The 17,281-nt window shown below is 41.5% G+C and overlaps 1 protein-coding gene across 1 annotated transcript; it reads left to right on the forward strand.

Annotated features, from left to right (window-relative positions):
• The first annotated feature begins 3,299 nt into the window (after positions 1–3,299).
• Positions 3,300–7,878, forward strand: LOC103400946 (uncharacterized). Its single transcript, XM_008339645.4, has 6 exons — positions 3,300–5,240; positions 5,893–6,326; positions 6,414–6,575; positions 6,919–6,994; positions 7,302–7,457; positions 7,549–7,878. Exons 1-6 carry the CDS (start codon positions 3,501–3,503, stop codon positions 7,681–7,683), a joined length of 2,703 nt encoding a protein of 900 aa, XP_008337867.2. The 5' UTR covers positions 3,300–3,500; the 3' UTR covers positions 7,684–7,878.
• Positions 7,879–17,281: the final 9,403 nt, after the last annotated feature.

A 17,281-nucleotide genomic window follows, 5' to 3' on the forward strand; every position in this document is an offset into this window, starting at 1 on the left:
AATTTCAACTTCATATTCCCGATGAGTTACCTGGCATGAAGTTGAGGAGGTAGAAGGAATAATGCATGAATTGATCAAACGATATCGGTAGGCAACATTAAACTCTTAAACAACCACCAGTGCAACCGCGGATAAGTTTTATATGATATCTTCTTTTTTAATACTGAGATGCATTTATAAGTTTATAACCTATAGAACAGAGAGTTGTTTTATCATTTAAGAATACACTAGAAGGCAAACCTATTACAAAAGTTATATACCTTTTTGTGATTCTGTGGAATACTTATTACACTTCCGATGTTTATGTTCTCTACTTTCTTCAACAACTTTGACACTGGTGTTTGTGTTACTTCCAGTAAAGGTGACTCCTATCAATGAAATAGAATGACACATAACACATGTCATAATCCTTCATATCTTTGTTGCAGGGATGAAAAATAAAGTAACATGATTTTTTCATTATTGTGCCAACATGATTTATATATATTATTATCTGTGTGCGTGCGTGTGTGTATATATATATATATAATAATTAAAAATATATATTTCGGTTTGGTATGGGAATACCAAAATATTGGGAAGACAATCCCGATTCCCATACCGAAATTTCGGTATTTTTCCGGGATAACATACCAAAAATTTTGGGAAAATCAGTTTTGGACATTTTCGGTTTGGGATCGGTATTTTTTTGGTTTGGTTCGGGATTTTTGGGAACTTTTTTCCACCCCTATGCATCTTCACCCCTAAAAAATGCTCTGGCATAAACTATATCCACCCTTACAAAATGTGCTGGCACCCAGCCCAATTTTTTAATTTTTTTTATAAAAGAATAAATAAATAAAATCCAAAAAAAAAAAAAAAAACGAAATATGTTATCTTCCTGTTGACTCCTCCTTCACAACCCACAAATCCTCCATCACAACCAACATTGTAGCCCAAACTCCATTAGAAATATCAGAACTAACAACTCTTCCATCACAGCCCTAACTCCGTCATCGCAGCCACAATCAACAAAAACTCCTCCATCGCAACCCCTCAATTAATTGGGCTAATTCTTAAAATGTGAAATCAATTCAAGCAGACCTTAGAGGTGTAAGAGGAGGATGAGCAAGTATGAGTCGAAGGCGAGAAGGACAACTGGACGAGGAAACAAGGAGGATGCACGGAGCCAAGAACTCGTATACTCGTTGACGATCATCACTATCGTTGTATGTGGGTGGTTCGGCGAAGTCGGTCAAGCAGCATTAGGACGAGGCCATGAGGAGGACGACTGGACGAGGACGTAAGAAGGAAGACGCGAACGGTCAAACGCCCTCCCACGCCACGCTGGCGTCAGATGGGCCGTCTCCTTTCTCTGTCGATTATGGGTCGGCCTGTGGCTTGGCTTGGGCCGGGTGCCAGCCTAAAAGGCTAGAATGGAGCAAATTGAAAAGAAGCTAGTCCATTTTTTGGCCTGGGTGCCAGCTAAAGAGTAGCGATGGAATTGTTCTAAGTGAAGTGGAATCAAACTACCTGCCAATACTAACTTTTACATATATATATTTTTTTGGTCGGAAAAAGAACATTCATTAATTAAGAAAATAAGTACAAACAACAAAGGGCCAAAACAAAAAGTAAGCAATAACCCAAAACATCTAGGAGGCCCAACCAAGCTTATGCCCATCAAAAGAAACAAAGCAACAAAAGGAAACCCTAATCTCCAATGTTGGAAAGTAACCTGCCGCACCCACGAAGATTGCACCAAATTCCAAATCACATACAAACCATAAGATTAACTTGAAACACCGAACCAAATCGAACCCTCGAGATCCAAACCGTCGACAACAACACCTGCAAAGAGAACCAAAGAACCAAACAAAGAAAGAAAAAGGGGAAGGTCGAATGAGGTGTGTAAAACACCCTTGTTACGACGCAAAATGTTCCACACTTCGCTCAAATTTTCCGGCAAGCCGGGGAAGGCAAGGGGCTGTGAGGTATGGATCAAGGGAACCAATCAGGTCAAACACTTCAAAAGCAAGCTTATGGCTGAATGAGAAATGAGATTTGGGAAAGCATGGGGAAGAAATTTGGGTGAAAGAGAAACAGGAAAACATCGAAAATCATTGGGGAAGCTAAGAAACGGGCATGGAACTTAGATATGAGACAAGCTCTAGGAAAATTGGGACTAAGCCCAAGGAAATCTAAAAAAAAACTCAGAGGAAAGCTGGGAAGAGTGAAGAAAGGGAAAAAAAAGGAAGAAAGAAGGAGAGAGGGATGAGCGCTGGTTGTGGAAGGCGTAGGAGGAAATGGGAAAAAGGTAGGAGAAGGAAATGTGAGGATGCTGCTAGCCCAAGCCCTCGCAAGGGTCAGCGGCAAGGTGCTGCTAGGGTAGGGTTTTCTTTCAGAGGGAGAGGTCCTGGTTCTAATCTAAAAAGTGAAAATTGGTCATTGACTTTTACATCTACAAGCAAAACTTTAGAGATAGTTTCGAGTTAAAAGTGGTGTATATGTCTTGGCTGGAAATGACCTTATATCATTATTGTGTTTGTGTCAATCCATAAACTAATCACCACACACAATAGTATAAGATGAATTAGTATACTAACATTAGAAAATCATATTATTGAGGAAATTTATCACCTTATTAATATAATTTTAGTCGAATAGTGTTAATAATGTTCACATTGGGTCCTCTATTTATGTGAGTTTCAAGAAGCATGAGGTGTCGTGTTTGAAATTCACAGCGATTAAGTGATGTGGGTTTCAAAACTATCAGCAAAATATCGCCGATATTTTTGTTTTTATGGTGACTCGATATTGTGACATTAAATCGTCAACTTACTATGGTTATTTAATTTAACGATAACATCAAATTTCGACCAAAATTCTTTGATATTTTCACAAAACAATGGTACACTCGACATTGTATTAAGGGTAAAACAATAAATATGAAAATATACCAAATGTTCTTTTATTTGATAAAAGATATACGATTTGAAACGAAAAAACTAACTAATAATAAAGTCTTGCAACAATACATGAGTCAATCACAATCAGGTTTCGAGCTCATATCAAAGCAAGTTGTACCACACACTTACATAAAGCTAGTAGAGAAAACTATTCCTCAACCAATGACAAGTTAGTAAAATTGAAATTGAAGTTTGGACAATTGAAAATTAAAAGAGGGAAAAACCTATGGAGGACTAAATGGCAATTGATGTAAACTTTAGGGATATGTTTGTGAAATTGTGATGGATTTAGGGGCAAATTTTGGATTTTAAGATTTGTAGTAGCAATGAAAACGTGCGAAAAGAGTTGCGGCTGCGCACGCCATTCATGTTTTTGTCTGGCGGGAAAATCGAACCGGCCCCAAATTAAGCGTACGGAGAAAGCTTCTCTCTTTACGAAAACCCTAATTAAGAGGAGTGTCACTTCCAATTTCTCCGATTCTCTCCGCCCACCTTCCGCTTCCGTATCCCGTCATTTCGCGGCATTTCTCTCCATCAATCAAATCCGATCAAATGACGGTTCTTAGGTCCTGCGACATTGCCTCCCCCAAAACGACGCCGCCTAAGTCCAAGACTCGGCTCAAATTAGAGCCCCCCACGCCAGCCCAGACCCACGAGTCCCCCACTCCTCCACCTACCACTTCGACCTCCTTCTCCTACCAACCCCGAAACCCTAACCCTAATTTTGGCCCCAATCCCCAAAAAGGATCTCTCGGGTTGGGCTCCGGTTCGGTCCCTGTCTCGGGAGGAGTGATGCGGCGGCGGAGTATACGTCTCGCTTCCAAGTCTCCGGGTTCTGCCGAGATGGTGGCCAGAGGGGGCGGCGGGGAAGAAGGTGACGATCGTGATTCGAATGGAGAGGTGGGTTTTAATCTGTTTGGGAAGAGGATTATGGTTTCGGGAGTTGAGGAAGGGACTGAGGAGTTGAAATTGGTTTCTGGAGGACAGGAGAAGGTAGAAATTCGAGAGGGTAAGAGGGGTTTGGTAGAATTAGGGCTGAGTTATGATTTAGGGATTTTGAGGGATTGCGGTGAGAAGAAAAGGAAGTTGGAGATCGATATTAATTTTCCGGCTTCCGAATGTGAAGGGGAGGATGGAGCGAGTACGCCGTTTTTGAGTCTGCGGTCAGGGAAGAAAGTGACGAAACGGGGTGTGGATGGTGGTAGTAATGGAGCTATGGTGATTGATTTAGATGCTGATGAGCATGGTACCGTGACTAGGGAAGATGAAGTTGGAAGAGGAGAGAGAGCGAAGAGAAAGTTGGGGGAGAGTGGTTCTGTAGTCAATGGTGTCGATGTGGTGGAGTTGGATTCGGATTCGGACTCGGACGCGGAGAGGGCAAGTGAGAACGTGTTGAAGAGTAGTAATCCAAAAGGGAAGATGAAGTTGAGTGATGTGATCGAAGACTTCGAAGGCGACCCGACTCCCAGTGAGAATGGTACAGAAAAGGGCAGAAGGAGATACAGCAGCAAAGAAAAAGGAAAAGGGAAATTGGTTGGAGAAGCGGTTTTATTGAGTGGTAACGATGAAGTTGAATTGGGTGTGAAATCAGAAGGTTTTAGTTCAGTTGACAATGTGTTTACGGTTCCTATTCATATAGGAGATAATGTAGCAGTGGACAATGTATTTTCGTCTCAGATTCATATGGAAGAAAATGTTGCATTGCACGATCAAGGGCAGGTAAATAACAGTAACACTAATACAAGAGAGAATGTATCAGATGGAAACGTATACATGGAGCGGTTTCGCGAAATAGCTAGGCGAAATGCAGCTCGATTTGCATACTTTTCTGCTGAAGAGGAACAGGTGAATCATTTGCCTCCTGATGCTGAAGTGGCACAGGATATCGAAGATTGGCCTGGTCCCTTCTCTACGGCCATGAAAATTATTAAGGATCGAGCAGAAAAAGATGTGCCAGTGCCCTCTAACAAGACCAAACAATCATCAGTGAATTGGGTTCCTAAGAAGTTTCCAGATCGTCCCCTCCCAAAGATTTTGGTCCCCTCACTGCAAGATCTGTGTTTGTTGGTTCTCGCTAAGAATGCTGATGCAATTGTTTCACTTGACCACGTGGCAGATGCTTTGAGGCACCGGCTAAGTCAGATGCTTTGTGATTCTCGAAAAATGAACAGTCATTTATTCGAGCTTTTTGTTCAGGGATCTCCAACAGAGGTTCGGTTACGGGATTGCTCATGGATGACAGAGGAGCAGTTTAAAGACTCTTTTCAGCAGTGCGACACCACCAATTTAACAGTATGTTCTCTTATTTTGGTTGAGCTTCTGTTTTGCATGTATAATGTTTATTTGTATCCGGTGCACGTGTAATGTGTCAGGTGAACTTGAAATACTTAGTTTCTGAGTCAACGGACAAGCTTGCTATGTATGAATGCAATTATGGTTCATAGGTAGTAGATGAGTATGCTCTTATTGTATTGTGATACTCATTTAACTGAACTGAGCTTTTATCCTGAATGGTTAGATTCTGCTTCTTATAGTACTGACACTCCTGTTAACTGGGAGCGGTGAGAGAGAGAGAGAGAGAGAGAGCATATCAATTTGTTATGATCACATTCATATCTGAATGTAAAGAAGGATGGACTGATCATAATTCCTGTGTTAGAGCTTTCAGTGTCGATTTTGTTGCAACAAGGATGTGGTGGGAAATTATTGGTGCTGAAAGTCTACTTTGTATGGTATTGATGCTTCTGAGCAAACATATTTTTTCATGTTTCCTGCTCTATCCTGATAAACGTAGCTTTGCAACCTGCATTTAAAAAAGGATTAATGGCTCACTGGAAGCCATTTCTGTTGTTTTATCAGTAATATGAAAGTTCATTGTTCATTGAGTGTAGACTTCCAGCTTCTTGTCTTGTAATCTGAAATTTTTTCTCTCTGGTGAAATCAGGTGCTACAACTTGATCAGTGTGGGCGCTGTATGCCAGATTATATATTGCATTCTACTTTAGCTCGGTCATCAAATTGCTTGCCTAACCTAGTCACTTTATCCCTAAGTGGTGCGTGCCGTCTTTCGGATATTGGGCTTGGTGAACTTATATCTTCTGCCCCGGCACTAAGATCTCTAAACCTCAGCCAGTGCTCTCTTCTCACTTACTCGAGTATTAGCACTTTAGCTGATTCATTGGGATCAGTTCTGAAGGAACTTTATCTAAATGATTGCCAGGGCATTGATGCTATGCTTATGCTACCAGCACTCAAGAAGCTTGAGCGTTTGGAGGTTTTTTCGCTAGCAGGCTTTGAAAATGTTTATGACAGTTTTATTAGAGAATTTATTACAGCTTGTGGTCACAGTTTGAAGGAGCTTGTTCTGACTGATTGTGTGTAAGTCTTTCTAACACAGTGTGCAACTTTTGCATTGAATTCTATGTTGTTTTTCTACTTATGCGGGGTTGCTTTAATTTCGTGCAGAAAATTAACAGATTCTTCTGTGAAAGTGATAGCTGAAACCTGTTCGGGATTATGTGTACTTGACCTTGCTAACTTGAACAAATTGACTGATTCTACTTTAGGATATCTTGCAAATGGTTGCCGAGCAATTCAAACATTAAATTTTCGTCGGAATCCATTCAGGTGATTTCCTAATGAATAGGTTTAGTTTTGCTCTTTTCCATCAAAGTAGATATGATTATTAGCTTGTTTTTGCTAGATTATTGCAATGCTAGTACTTACTCCTGTTTAGACAGAATGCATATGACTAATTAATATGGTATGAGAATAAATGGAGTAGTTCTATGTGCGCTGACCTTTGATGAATTTTCTGGGTTGGATTGTTGATCCCTATTGAGTCGATAATAGAACTTGCTATATTTATATTATTATTTGCTGATGTGATTTTAGTTTCATTTTGGTGCTCACACGATAGGCATTCCTCTGAGTGATAAACTTACAGAACAATCTATTCCCTGTGTAACAGTGATGAAGCCATTGCTGCATTCCTGGAAACTTCTGGAGAATGCTTACAGGAACTTTCAGTAAATCATATCCAGATGGTAAAACTTTGCTCTCTCTCTCTCTCTCTCTCTCTCTCTCTCTCTCTCACACACACACACTCACATCTTGTATAAGAACAGGAATAGAAACATTCCCAATGAATTTGTGTGTGCACCCAAACTCACTCGCACTCACACTTTCGATAATGTATATGCATGCTAAATTGCATGAACCAAAGTTGGGGTTTGACTGTGATAATCTGCTCGCCACTTGATTGAGCAGTAGGCTTGATGTTGAGTGAGACCCTGGTCTACATAGCCATAACTAGTTGCTCCTACATTATAATATGGATTGGGTTCATTTCAGGTCGGCCACAACACAGCCGTATCACTTGCCAAACGGTCAAGGATGTTGCATACCCTAGATCTATCATGGTGCCGGAATATTACAGATGAGGCCCTGGGTTTAATCGTGGACAGCTGCCTATCACTGAGAATACTAAAACTTGTTGGATGCACCCAGGTACGTACAAACTGTGATCGGTGTTCTAATTTTGTATCGTGTCTTGACAATCTGTAGCATGATAAATAATGTTGAATGGTGCTGGTTGCAGATCACAGATACTTTTCTGGATGGACACTCAAATCCAGAGGTGAGAATCATTGGCTTGAAATTTTCTCCGATACTGGAACATCTCAAGGTCCCCAATCCTCACGAAGGTCCATTGCGTTATTCCGCCGTCTATTGAATTTAGTCCCCTGTTCGGGTCATTGTCACAACGACTTTCTGAGCAACCGGAGCTAAGTGAAATTGGCCATTAGATGTTCGACATATTTATGAGTCATTTGTAATCAAACTTGACTTTGATAGACGAGGAAGTGGAAATATGGATATTTTGGTGGGCATTTCATATCAGTCAAGTCGAATGCCTTCTTCCCTGCTCTTTCGGAGATATCTGGTATTTTCAATTTTCAACAACCCAAAGTGTCATTTCATAAAAGTATTATAGGAGCATGGTAAACGTTAGCCGTGTCGAAAAATTAGTAAAATGTGAATAAAATGTAAAAAAAAATGTGAATAAAATGTTAAAAAGAACGTTGAAAAAAGTGATTATATTCTTCTTAAAAAGCAAAATTGATTTTTGAGTTCTTTTTATTTTCACACATTTCTCTCTTGGACATACTTCAACCCTTAGAATAAAACTCAAATTTTAGGTTTTAAACATATCTCAATTTGCTCCAACCTTTGGGCTTAATATGAGTTTTAACCAAAAACTTATTTTTTTAGACAAATTTAGCCCAAAATTCCCCCGGGTTAGTGAGTTGGTCCACCATATATATGTAACTTTATTTTAGTTTTATATTTACATATTCACTGAATCCAATGGTTAAGATTTAATATGATCAAATGAGATCTAAGGAGTTTCATGGTGTCATTTTAGTGACTTTTCAATATTCTTTCATGTGTTTCATATTCTTTCATAGTGTTCCACAAGTTTCATTGTGTTAGTTTAGTGATTTTTTGACACATCCCGACCCGGAAAGTCCAATTGGACTCCGAATCGAGTTGTGCTGGCCAACATTTGGAGGGTGACGAAGCCATAAAGTGTAGTGTAATGGAAAAAGAATGTGAATAAATTTAAACCTAAAGGTGCCTAAACAAAAGAGTGTGGGGGTGAGCGGGATTGCATCCATTTTCACACATGATGGTAGAGCATAAGAACATTACAGTAATTAGGGTGAGGGTTATACCACTGAAGATAACCATCTCCTGAGATTTTCTAGAACCCTCGTTTACACGTAAGCCCAGCTTTTAAACCTAAAGGGGCGAAAAACAAAGTTAAGTGGGTCAGCAAAACAACGTTTGTAAGGAAAACCTTTATTTTCGAACATACAAACCCCTCGCTGTAAAACAAGTATAGTTTCCTTAAAACATACTACGTAAGTATGTAAACAACAGTACAACAACAATCTAACCAGAAATATGCCAAGTCATGATATATCAAATGTCGCAGTAATATAATAATGTGATAATCAAGTATAGCTAAGTGTTCATTCATCTAAGCTGACACACGAGTTCGAACAGATAATCTCTGACACGAATATGACTGGGTGTAATCAATACGCTTTAGTACTATGATCATGTGAAGATTGGTGCAGAAACACCTCACATACAAGTCGGATTGCCTAATGCAATCTACCCAACAGGACTGACACCTAAATTGGATCCAAGGCGAGCGAACGATGCGATGTGAACATACACATGAAGGATTGGCCCTGGCATTGGGGCGAGTACTAACACCGGTGCAGCAAGATGAGCATGTACAGAACCATATAGCAGCATTTATCACATTTAATATCACAATAACGAATACTTGGCAATATAAGCGTTAAGGTGAAGTAGCTACGCATTTAAGGAAACTATAAATATGTATAGGTATAAAATAAACTGCCCACTCACCTGGAGTCTGCGCTACAACTCCCTAGCACGAATATCAAGACGTCATGAACGATCGGTGTCTAGAATAATTATCAAATCACGTCTCAGAATTCTTATTGATAGAACATGTAACTTACATAAACACATCCCCAAGGACGTTTTAGAATGGTTTGAAACCCATTGACCAAAAGTCAACCGTCGGTCAAAGGTCGACGGTAGGGTCCACAACCCTACATAACTCGATTCGGAAGATCTGTACCTCGGATTTCCAATCCGTAACTTCCAAAAATCCACATTAAGCTTTTAGAACAACATCTTAAAGTTTTGGAATGATCCAACAGTCGGAACGTCAATTCATGCAAGGACCTCATGACGGCCAACTAGGTGGTCAACTACGAAACTACATTAAAATATCATAATTTCACTAAACGGATGTCAAATATGAAATCGAGGCATCCAAATTAGCCTAGGAAGATCAGGTGGGGTCTCGGCCCACGCGCCGCCACGGTTCGCCGGAAAATTTCACTATTTCTAAAAATTCTTAAATTTCACAGAAATGTAGATCTCAATGAGAGGAACAATTTTCATACCTGCCACGAAGTCCAAAAGCCACTCTGCCGTTTGGTGCAGATGTGCTGGCGAGAACACTGAGTTCCCCTTAAGTGGGGTGGATTGTAAGATCCCACATAAACCAACGGAGAGGGGGTGATATGCCTTAAATGTGCATGCTCCTCTCCCTATAACACGAGGCATTTTGGAAATTCACTGGCTTAGGATTCCATCGGAACTCCGAAGTTAAGCGAGTTTAGGCGAGAGCAATCCTATGATGGGTGACCCATTGGGAAGTTGCTTGTGAGTTCCCAGAAACAAAACCGTGAGGGAATGATAAGCCCAAAGCGGACAATATCGTGCTACGGCAGAGTCTAGACTGAGATGTGACATTTTTCAATATTTATCGGAATCTAAATATTTTTTGGTTAAAATGTTCATAAAATTAAATTAAGATAGTTTACATAGTTTTTTTTTAAAAAAAAAATTTACTTTAAGAATCCTAAATTCATTCTTTAATAAGGAAAAAATATATTTTTGAGTTAAAATCTAAATTTTTTTTTAATCCAAGGGTTGAAGATAGTCATAGGTTTTGCAACCGAATAAAAAGTGAGTGCGGAAATTTCGCGGCAATAATGAGGAAACAAGTAGGAAGCAAACCTTGCATGCATGTTGGATTTTGCAGTCTCATCTCATAATCTAATGACTGTCAGAGTCTCAGATACTCTGACTCACCTGGTTTCCATTTTTAACAATTCTAATGGGAATCAAGGCTTGCTTAATCGCTTGGTCATTCTGTTTTTTCTGGAATAATTAAAACCCCAAAAGAGAGAGTCCGGAAAGAGAAAAAAAAAAAAAGAAGGAAGTTTTAACAAAATACTCCGGTACTGTTTACTTTTAACGAAAAATCATATTTTTATATTTAATTTGCTCTATTCACTATACCTTTAAAAATGGTTTTTCGTTAAAAGAGAAGTTTTTTTTGAATTTTTTTTGCTAGTTTTCCTAAAAAAAAAAAAAACAGTAAAACAGAAAAGAAAGAAAGAGGGGAAAGAACATACATTTCATGTTCTTTACGGGAAGACCAAGTCAAGCAACTCATCCTTCCTCTAATATTTAGGGTCCTCGCAGAACCAGATGAGAATTTGCAGCAGAAAAAATAACACACAAACAACACTGAATCAATGGCAGTCCCAAACAGTAGAACTCCAGAATTGGCACTCGATGCCGAGGGGAATCACACTACCACCAGTCATTATCTCACAACTGGTGGAAACCAAACTGGCTCTGTTCCTACCCAGCATGGCAATGATGGTGAAGAAGGTAAGCTGCTAATTACCTATGTTTTGGTTTTGGATTATACTTTTACTGCATGTGTAACACTCAATAATACTTAAAGATGTCATCTTTTTTGGGGGTTGAGGATTTTTAACTGAACCCAGTGTGTGTGGGATAGAGAGGGGGAAGCTAACCAAATATGGGATTCCATGGCTAGTTGTATCCGAAAAGTAGCAAAAGAGGTATTAGGAGAGTCCAAGGGCTTTGCCCCACACCAAAAGGAATCTTGGTGGTGGAATGAGGAGGTACAAACAAAGGTGAAGGCTAAGAAGGAATGTTGTAAAGCCTTATACAAGGATATGACCGATGAAAATGGTGAAAGGTATAGAAAAGCGAAGCAAGAGGCGAAGAAAGCTGTGAGAGAAGCTAAGTTAGCGGCTTATGATGATATGTATAAGCGACTAGATACCAAAGAAGGAGAGTTGGATATCTATAAACTAGCTAGAGCAAGGGAAAAGAAGACAAGAGACCTAAACCAAGTGAGGTGCATCAAGGATGAGGATGGAAAGGTTCTTGCTACAGAGAACGCGGTTAAAGACAGATGGAAAGGTTATTTTCATAATCTTTTCAATGAAGGACATGAAATGAGTGCTTCTTTAGGGGAGTTGAGTAACTCAGAAGAGTGTAGAAACTACTCTTTTTATCGTAGAATCCGGAAGGAAGAAGTGGTTGTAGCTTTGAAGAAGATGAAGCATAGAAAAGCAGTAGGCCCAGACGATATACCAATCGAAGTGTGGAAAGTTTTGGGAGAGACAGGTATAACATGGCTCACTGACCTTTTCAATAGGATTTTGAAAACGAAGAAGATGCCAAATGAGTGGCGAATGAGCACTTTGGTGCGTATCTACAAGAATAAGGGCGATGTACAAAATTGCATGAACTATAGGGGTATTAAGCTAATGAGTCATACAATGAAGCTCTGGGAGAGAGTCATTGAGCATAGATTGAGGCAAGAGACACGGGTTTCGGACAACCAATTCGGGTTCATGCCAGGGCGCTCAACCATGGAGGCAATTTATTTATTACGAAGATTGATGGAAAGATATAGAGATGAGAAAAAGGATTTACACATGGTCTTTATAGATTTGGAAAAATCGTATGATAGGGTCCCAAGAGACATTCTTTGGAGGATTTTAGAGAAGAAAGGAGTACGAGTAGCATATATCCAAGCTATACAGGATATGTATGAAGGAGCAAAGACTGCCGTAAGAACTCATGAAGGACAAACCGAAAGCTTTCCCATAACTGTAGGATTACATCAAGGCTCATCCTTAAGTCCTTACCTTTTTGCGTTGGTAATGGATGAGTTAACATGACATATTCAAGATGATATTCCTTGGTGTATGCTTTTCGCAGACGATATAGTGTTGATAGATGAAACTCAGGAAGGGGTAAATGCAAAGTTTAACCTTTGGAGAGAAGTGTTGGAATCTAAAGGTCTTCGCCTAAGCCGATCAAAGACAGAATATATGGAGTGCAAGTTCAGTGCAAATGGAGGCCAAAACGAGTTAGGGGTGAGGATCGGAGATCAAGAAATACCAAAGAGCGACCGTTTTCGTTACCTAGGATCTATCTTGCAAAAGAACGGAGAATTAGATGGAGATCTCAACCATAGAATACAAGCTGGATGGATAAAGTGGAAGAGTGTATCCGGCGTGTTGTGTGACCGCCGTATGCCACTGAAGCTCAAGGGAAAATTTTATAGGACGGCAATAAGGCCGGCGATGCTGTATGTAGACCTGTAAACGGGTCGGATTTATTGGGTTTGGGTCGGGTTTCACCCGACCCGTTAATTTAACGGGTCACCCGAACCCAACCCGTTAAGTTAACGGATCACCCGAACCCAACCCGTTAAGCTAACGGGTCACCCGTTTCAACCCGTTTCACCCGTTAACCCTTTTTTCTTTCTTTTTTTTCTTTTATTCTTTTTTACATTCCAATACAAGGAGCTGCGACTTGGATTTCTTCTGGAACTATTCCCGGAGGCTCTCGAGCTCCTCTCTGCAATTTGAAGCGTCGCGAATCCCTAATTGCGTGGAAGCTGTTCGCTAGAGACTCGGTCTGGAGGAGGAGCCACATCCGGCTGCCGTTGGAGGAGTCTTCGAGAAGGGTCTGGATCCTCTGGAGCATGATGCAGAGCTCCTGGAAGCAGAGGGTGGAGAAGTGGGAGAAGACGGCGGTGGAGCTGCAGATGATGTCTTCGAAGAGGATGGAGATGAAGGTTGACCTGTGCGGCACAGGAGGAACTGGTCCATGATGTGGATGATATGCAGGAAGAGATGATTCATGAAATCTATGAGAAAGCTACTCAAGTATGTGCAATTTTGTTCAATCTAGTTTATTTGAAGTTTTATTCGTGTTTGGATTAAAGCTCCATTTGTTAATTACTAGAGCTTGATGTCCTTTGCTTTGCTAATTGTAGGAACCGTATGAGACGTTCCATGGTGAGATGGTTGCTGCTAGTGCTTGTATATCTGCAGCAGATAGTTTCCAGAAAGAAATAACCAATCAAGTCGAAAACAATGAAGCTAGGGAATCCACTGAAAATTAGATGACAGATGAACAGAAAGCGCGAATGGAAGCTAATAGATTGAAGGCACTTGAGAAAGCTGCAGCTAGGCGATGCCAATTGCAGGCGGCTTGAGGTTCCGTTACATGGTGTTTTGTCACAGATGAGGTTGACCTGTGGAGGGAGCGGAGAATCCAGAGTGACCCAAAGCGGCTCGTGGGAGCATTTCCAATATAATTTATAACGGGTGCTAACGGGTTTTAACGGGTCTAACGGGTTGACCCAAAGTGACCCGTTATTTAACGGGTTGTTAACGGGTTCACCCGTTAACGACCCGACCCGTTAAGCATCCACCCAAATACTAATATTAACGGGTCGGGTCGGGTTAACGGGTCGGGTCCAAAATGCCAGGTCTAGCTGTATGGCACAGAATGTTAGGCGGTGAAGCATCAACACGTACACAAAATGGGTGTAGCGGAGATGAGGATGCTTCATTGGATGTGTGGGCACACGAGAAAGGATAAGATTAGGAATGAGGATATCCGAGGTAAAGTAGGAGTAGCCGGAATTGAAGGAAAGATGAGAGAAAATCGGTTACGGTGGTTTGGACATGTGCAAAGAAGGCCTACTGACGCTCCGATTAGAAGATGCGACTATGGGATAGAGGTTCAGGGCCGAAGGGGTAGAGGAAGACCTAGGAAAACTTTGGAAGAGACCCTAAGAAAAGACTTAGAGTACTTGGATCTAACGGAGGACATGACACATGACAGAACACAATGGCGTTCTAAGATTCATATAGCCGATCCCACTCAGTGACTTGGATTTTCCAAGTCTCCAACCGAGAAGTTTTCCTCACTCGGGAAATTAAGGGAACACTACCTCAACCTACATGCTCCACTCACAAAGCTTCAACATACAAGCTTCAACAAAAGAAAATTCAAAGAACTTAGCGAAGAAGGCTTTGGTGTATTTAACACAATACGTTGAAATGAAGGAAAGCTTATTTATTGATATCCCCGATAAGTTACAAATATGTACATATACTTGAGTCAAAATAAACAAACAAGAGGGAGCCTTCACAAAGGTGGCTTAGGAGAAGTCTCAGCAGTCGGTAGAGCCCCAGAAAGAGAAGGCACCGGAGGGGGATCATTCGGAGCCTCAGTACTGGACAAAACCCTAGAAGGAGGAGGCATCAGAGGTTGATCATTTGGAGCTTCATTACGCGGTACAGCCCCAGAAGACGAAGGCAATAAATGCCTTTGGAACAAACCCACAAATCTCTGATGATCAAGTAAAACCTGACCATCAGATTCCTTCATCTGGTCAAGCTTCATCTTCATGTTTGTAGCATAGTCATGTGCGAGCCGGTGCAACTGTTTATTCTCATGCTTGAGCCCTCTAATCTCCTGTTTGAGACTCATCACTTCAGCCGCCAATGATTCAACTTGGCGGGTTCGAGCAAATAGGCGTTGGGCCATATTAGACACAGAACCTGCACACTGAACACTGAGAGCCAGAGAATCCTTAACAGCCAACTCATCAGACCGTTTGGAAAGTAGTCTGTTATCTTTGGGAGTGAGAAGGTTCCTGGCCACTACCGCAGCGGTCATATCATTCTTCATCACGGAATCCCCAACGGTAAGAGGACCAGTAGGGGAGACGAAGGATGGGCGCCATATGTTGTCTGGAGAAGGCGAGGCTGCCTCTTCAACAAGGTTCAAGTCAAAACGACGGTCGGAGGGGCCAGACATTTTCAAAGGTGTTGAAGAGAGGAGGTCGGACAAATCAAGACCTAGAAGTGCAAGAATGGAGCTTCTACTGGTGGATATTCAAGTGTGCTTTGGAACTTAATGTTAGCCTCTATAAAAAAATCTGCACTCGACGAAGCTTCAGAAATCGAAGAGGCGTTTGCTTTCTCAAAAGCTGGGCTGCTCAGAGACCACGAGGGTTGATCTCAGAAATCGAAGAGGCGTTTGCTTTCTCAAAAGCTGGGCTGCTCAAAGACCACGAAGGCCGATCTCAGAAATCGAAGAGGCTTGCTTTCTTAAAAGCTGGGCTGCTCAGAGACCACGAGGGCCGATCTCAGAAATCGAAGAGGCACCTACTTTTCCAGCCTTGTCAGCACCTGTCACACGCACACTCAGCTTTGCGGAAATTATGGGCATTCTGTCGAAGATTTCTGGCGAAGTAGAAAGCACATGAATCGTACTGTTCAATCACCCACTTCCCACACGCAACAGTAACTCATGGGTACCACAGATAACTTTGCCAAAGTTCTCTGACAAAGTTGAGACACGTGAAGCTTGCAGCTCCCGCTACATCGCTCTGACCAAGAAGGGTAAAAGAATTGCAAAGAAACAACACTAACAAAGTTTAGACACATAAATTTTGAAGGTCTAGCTACCATATTATTACCTATAAGGGTAAAGGAACAGTACCACTGCTGGATAATTGGAAAGTCCCGGTGTGTCAACCTCTGTGCTTCGTGGCAAGGTAGACTAGCAAACATGCCCAACCTTTACTCACATTCGAGAAAACACTCCCAACAGGATTGCTTGCTCCAAAATCGAAGAGGCACCGCCCTCCGAATCTCAAGAGCCAGACTCCCAACATGATTACTTTCTCAAAAATCGAAGAGAGGGTAAAGGAACAGTACCACTGTTGGATAATTGGAAAGTCCCTGTGTGTCAACCTTTGTGCTTCGTGGCAAGGTAGACTAGCAAACCTGTCCAACCTTTACTCACATTCGAGAAAACACTCCCAACAAGATTGCTTGCTCCAAAATCGAAGAGGCAACGCCCTCCGAATCTCGAGAGCCAGACTCCCAACATGATTACTTTCTCAAAAATCGAAGAGAGGGTAAAGGAACAGTACCACTGCTAGATAATTGGAAAGTCTCTGTGTGTCAACCTCTGTGCTTCGTGGCAAGGTAGACTAGCAAACATGCCCAACCTTTACTCACATTCGAGAAAACACTCCCAACAAGATTGCTTGCTCCAAAATCGAAGAGGCACCGCCCTCCGAATCTCGAGAGCCAGACTCCCAACATGATTACTTTCTCAAAAATCGAAGAGACACCGCTCTCCGAATCTCGAGAGCCAGACCCCCAGCAGGTTTGCTTTCTCAAAAATCGAAGAGGCATCGTTCTCCGAATCTCGAGAGCTAGATCCCCGACAGGATTGCTTGTTCGAAAACCGAAGAGGCACCACTTTCCCAACTTCAAGAGCTGGACCTCCTTGGATAAAGCTTGTCTGTAATCTTCACACGCAACATCAGCTTTCCAGATACCACAGACCACTTTTTCAAAGTGCTCTGACAGAGTTAAAACATGTGAAGCTGGCAGCTCCCACTACCGTGCTATGACCAAGCAGGGTAAAGGAATAGCATTATTACTTGATGTTAGGGAGACTCCTATATATGTCGACCTCCATCCCTAACGGACAGGCAGACCTGCAAAAATGCTCAACCCTTTCTCTTATCTGAGAGGGCACTCCCAACGAAGCCTTTCGAA

The sequence above is a fragment of the Malus domestica genome, chromosome 15, assembly GCF_042453785.1.
Source record: "Malus domestica chromosome 15, GDT2T_hap1".
NCBI classification, from domain to species: Eukaryota; Viridiplantae; Streptophyta; class Magnoliopsida; order Rosales; family Rosaceae; genus Malus; species Malus domestica.

Excerpts from the sequence above, each read along its gene's own strand:
- LOC103400946 (XM_008339645.4), top strand. The coding sequence starts at position 3,501 with ATGACGGTTCTTAGGTCCTGCGACATTGCCTCCCCCAAAACGACGCCG. Across the intron at positions 6,327-6,413 it reads CTTGTTCTGACTGATTGTGT|AAAATTAACAGATTCTTCTG; the intron begins GTAAGTCTTTCT and ends AATTTCGTGCAG. Across the intron at positions 6,576-6,918 it reads TTTCGTCGGAATCCATTCAG|TGATGAAGCCATTGCTGCAT; the intron begins GTGATTTCCTAA and ends CCTGTGTAACAG.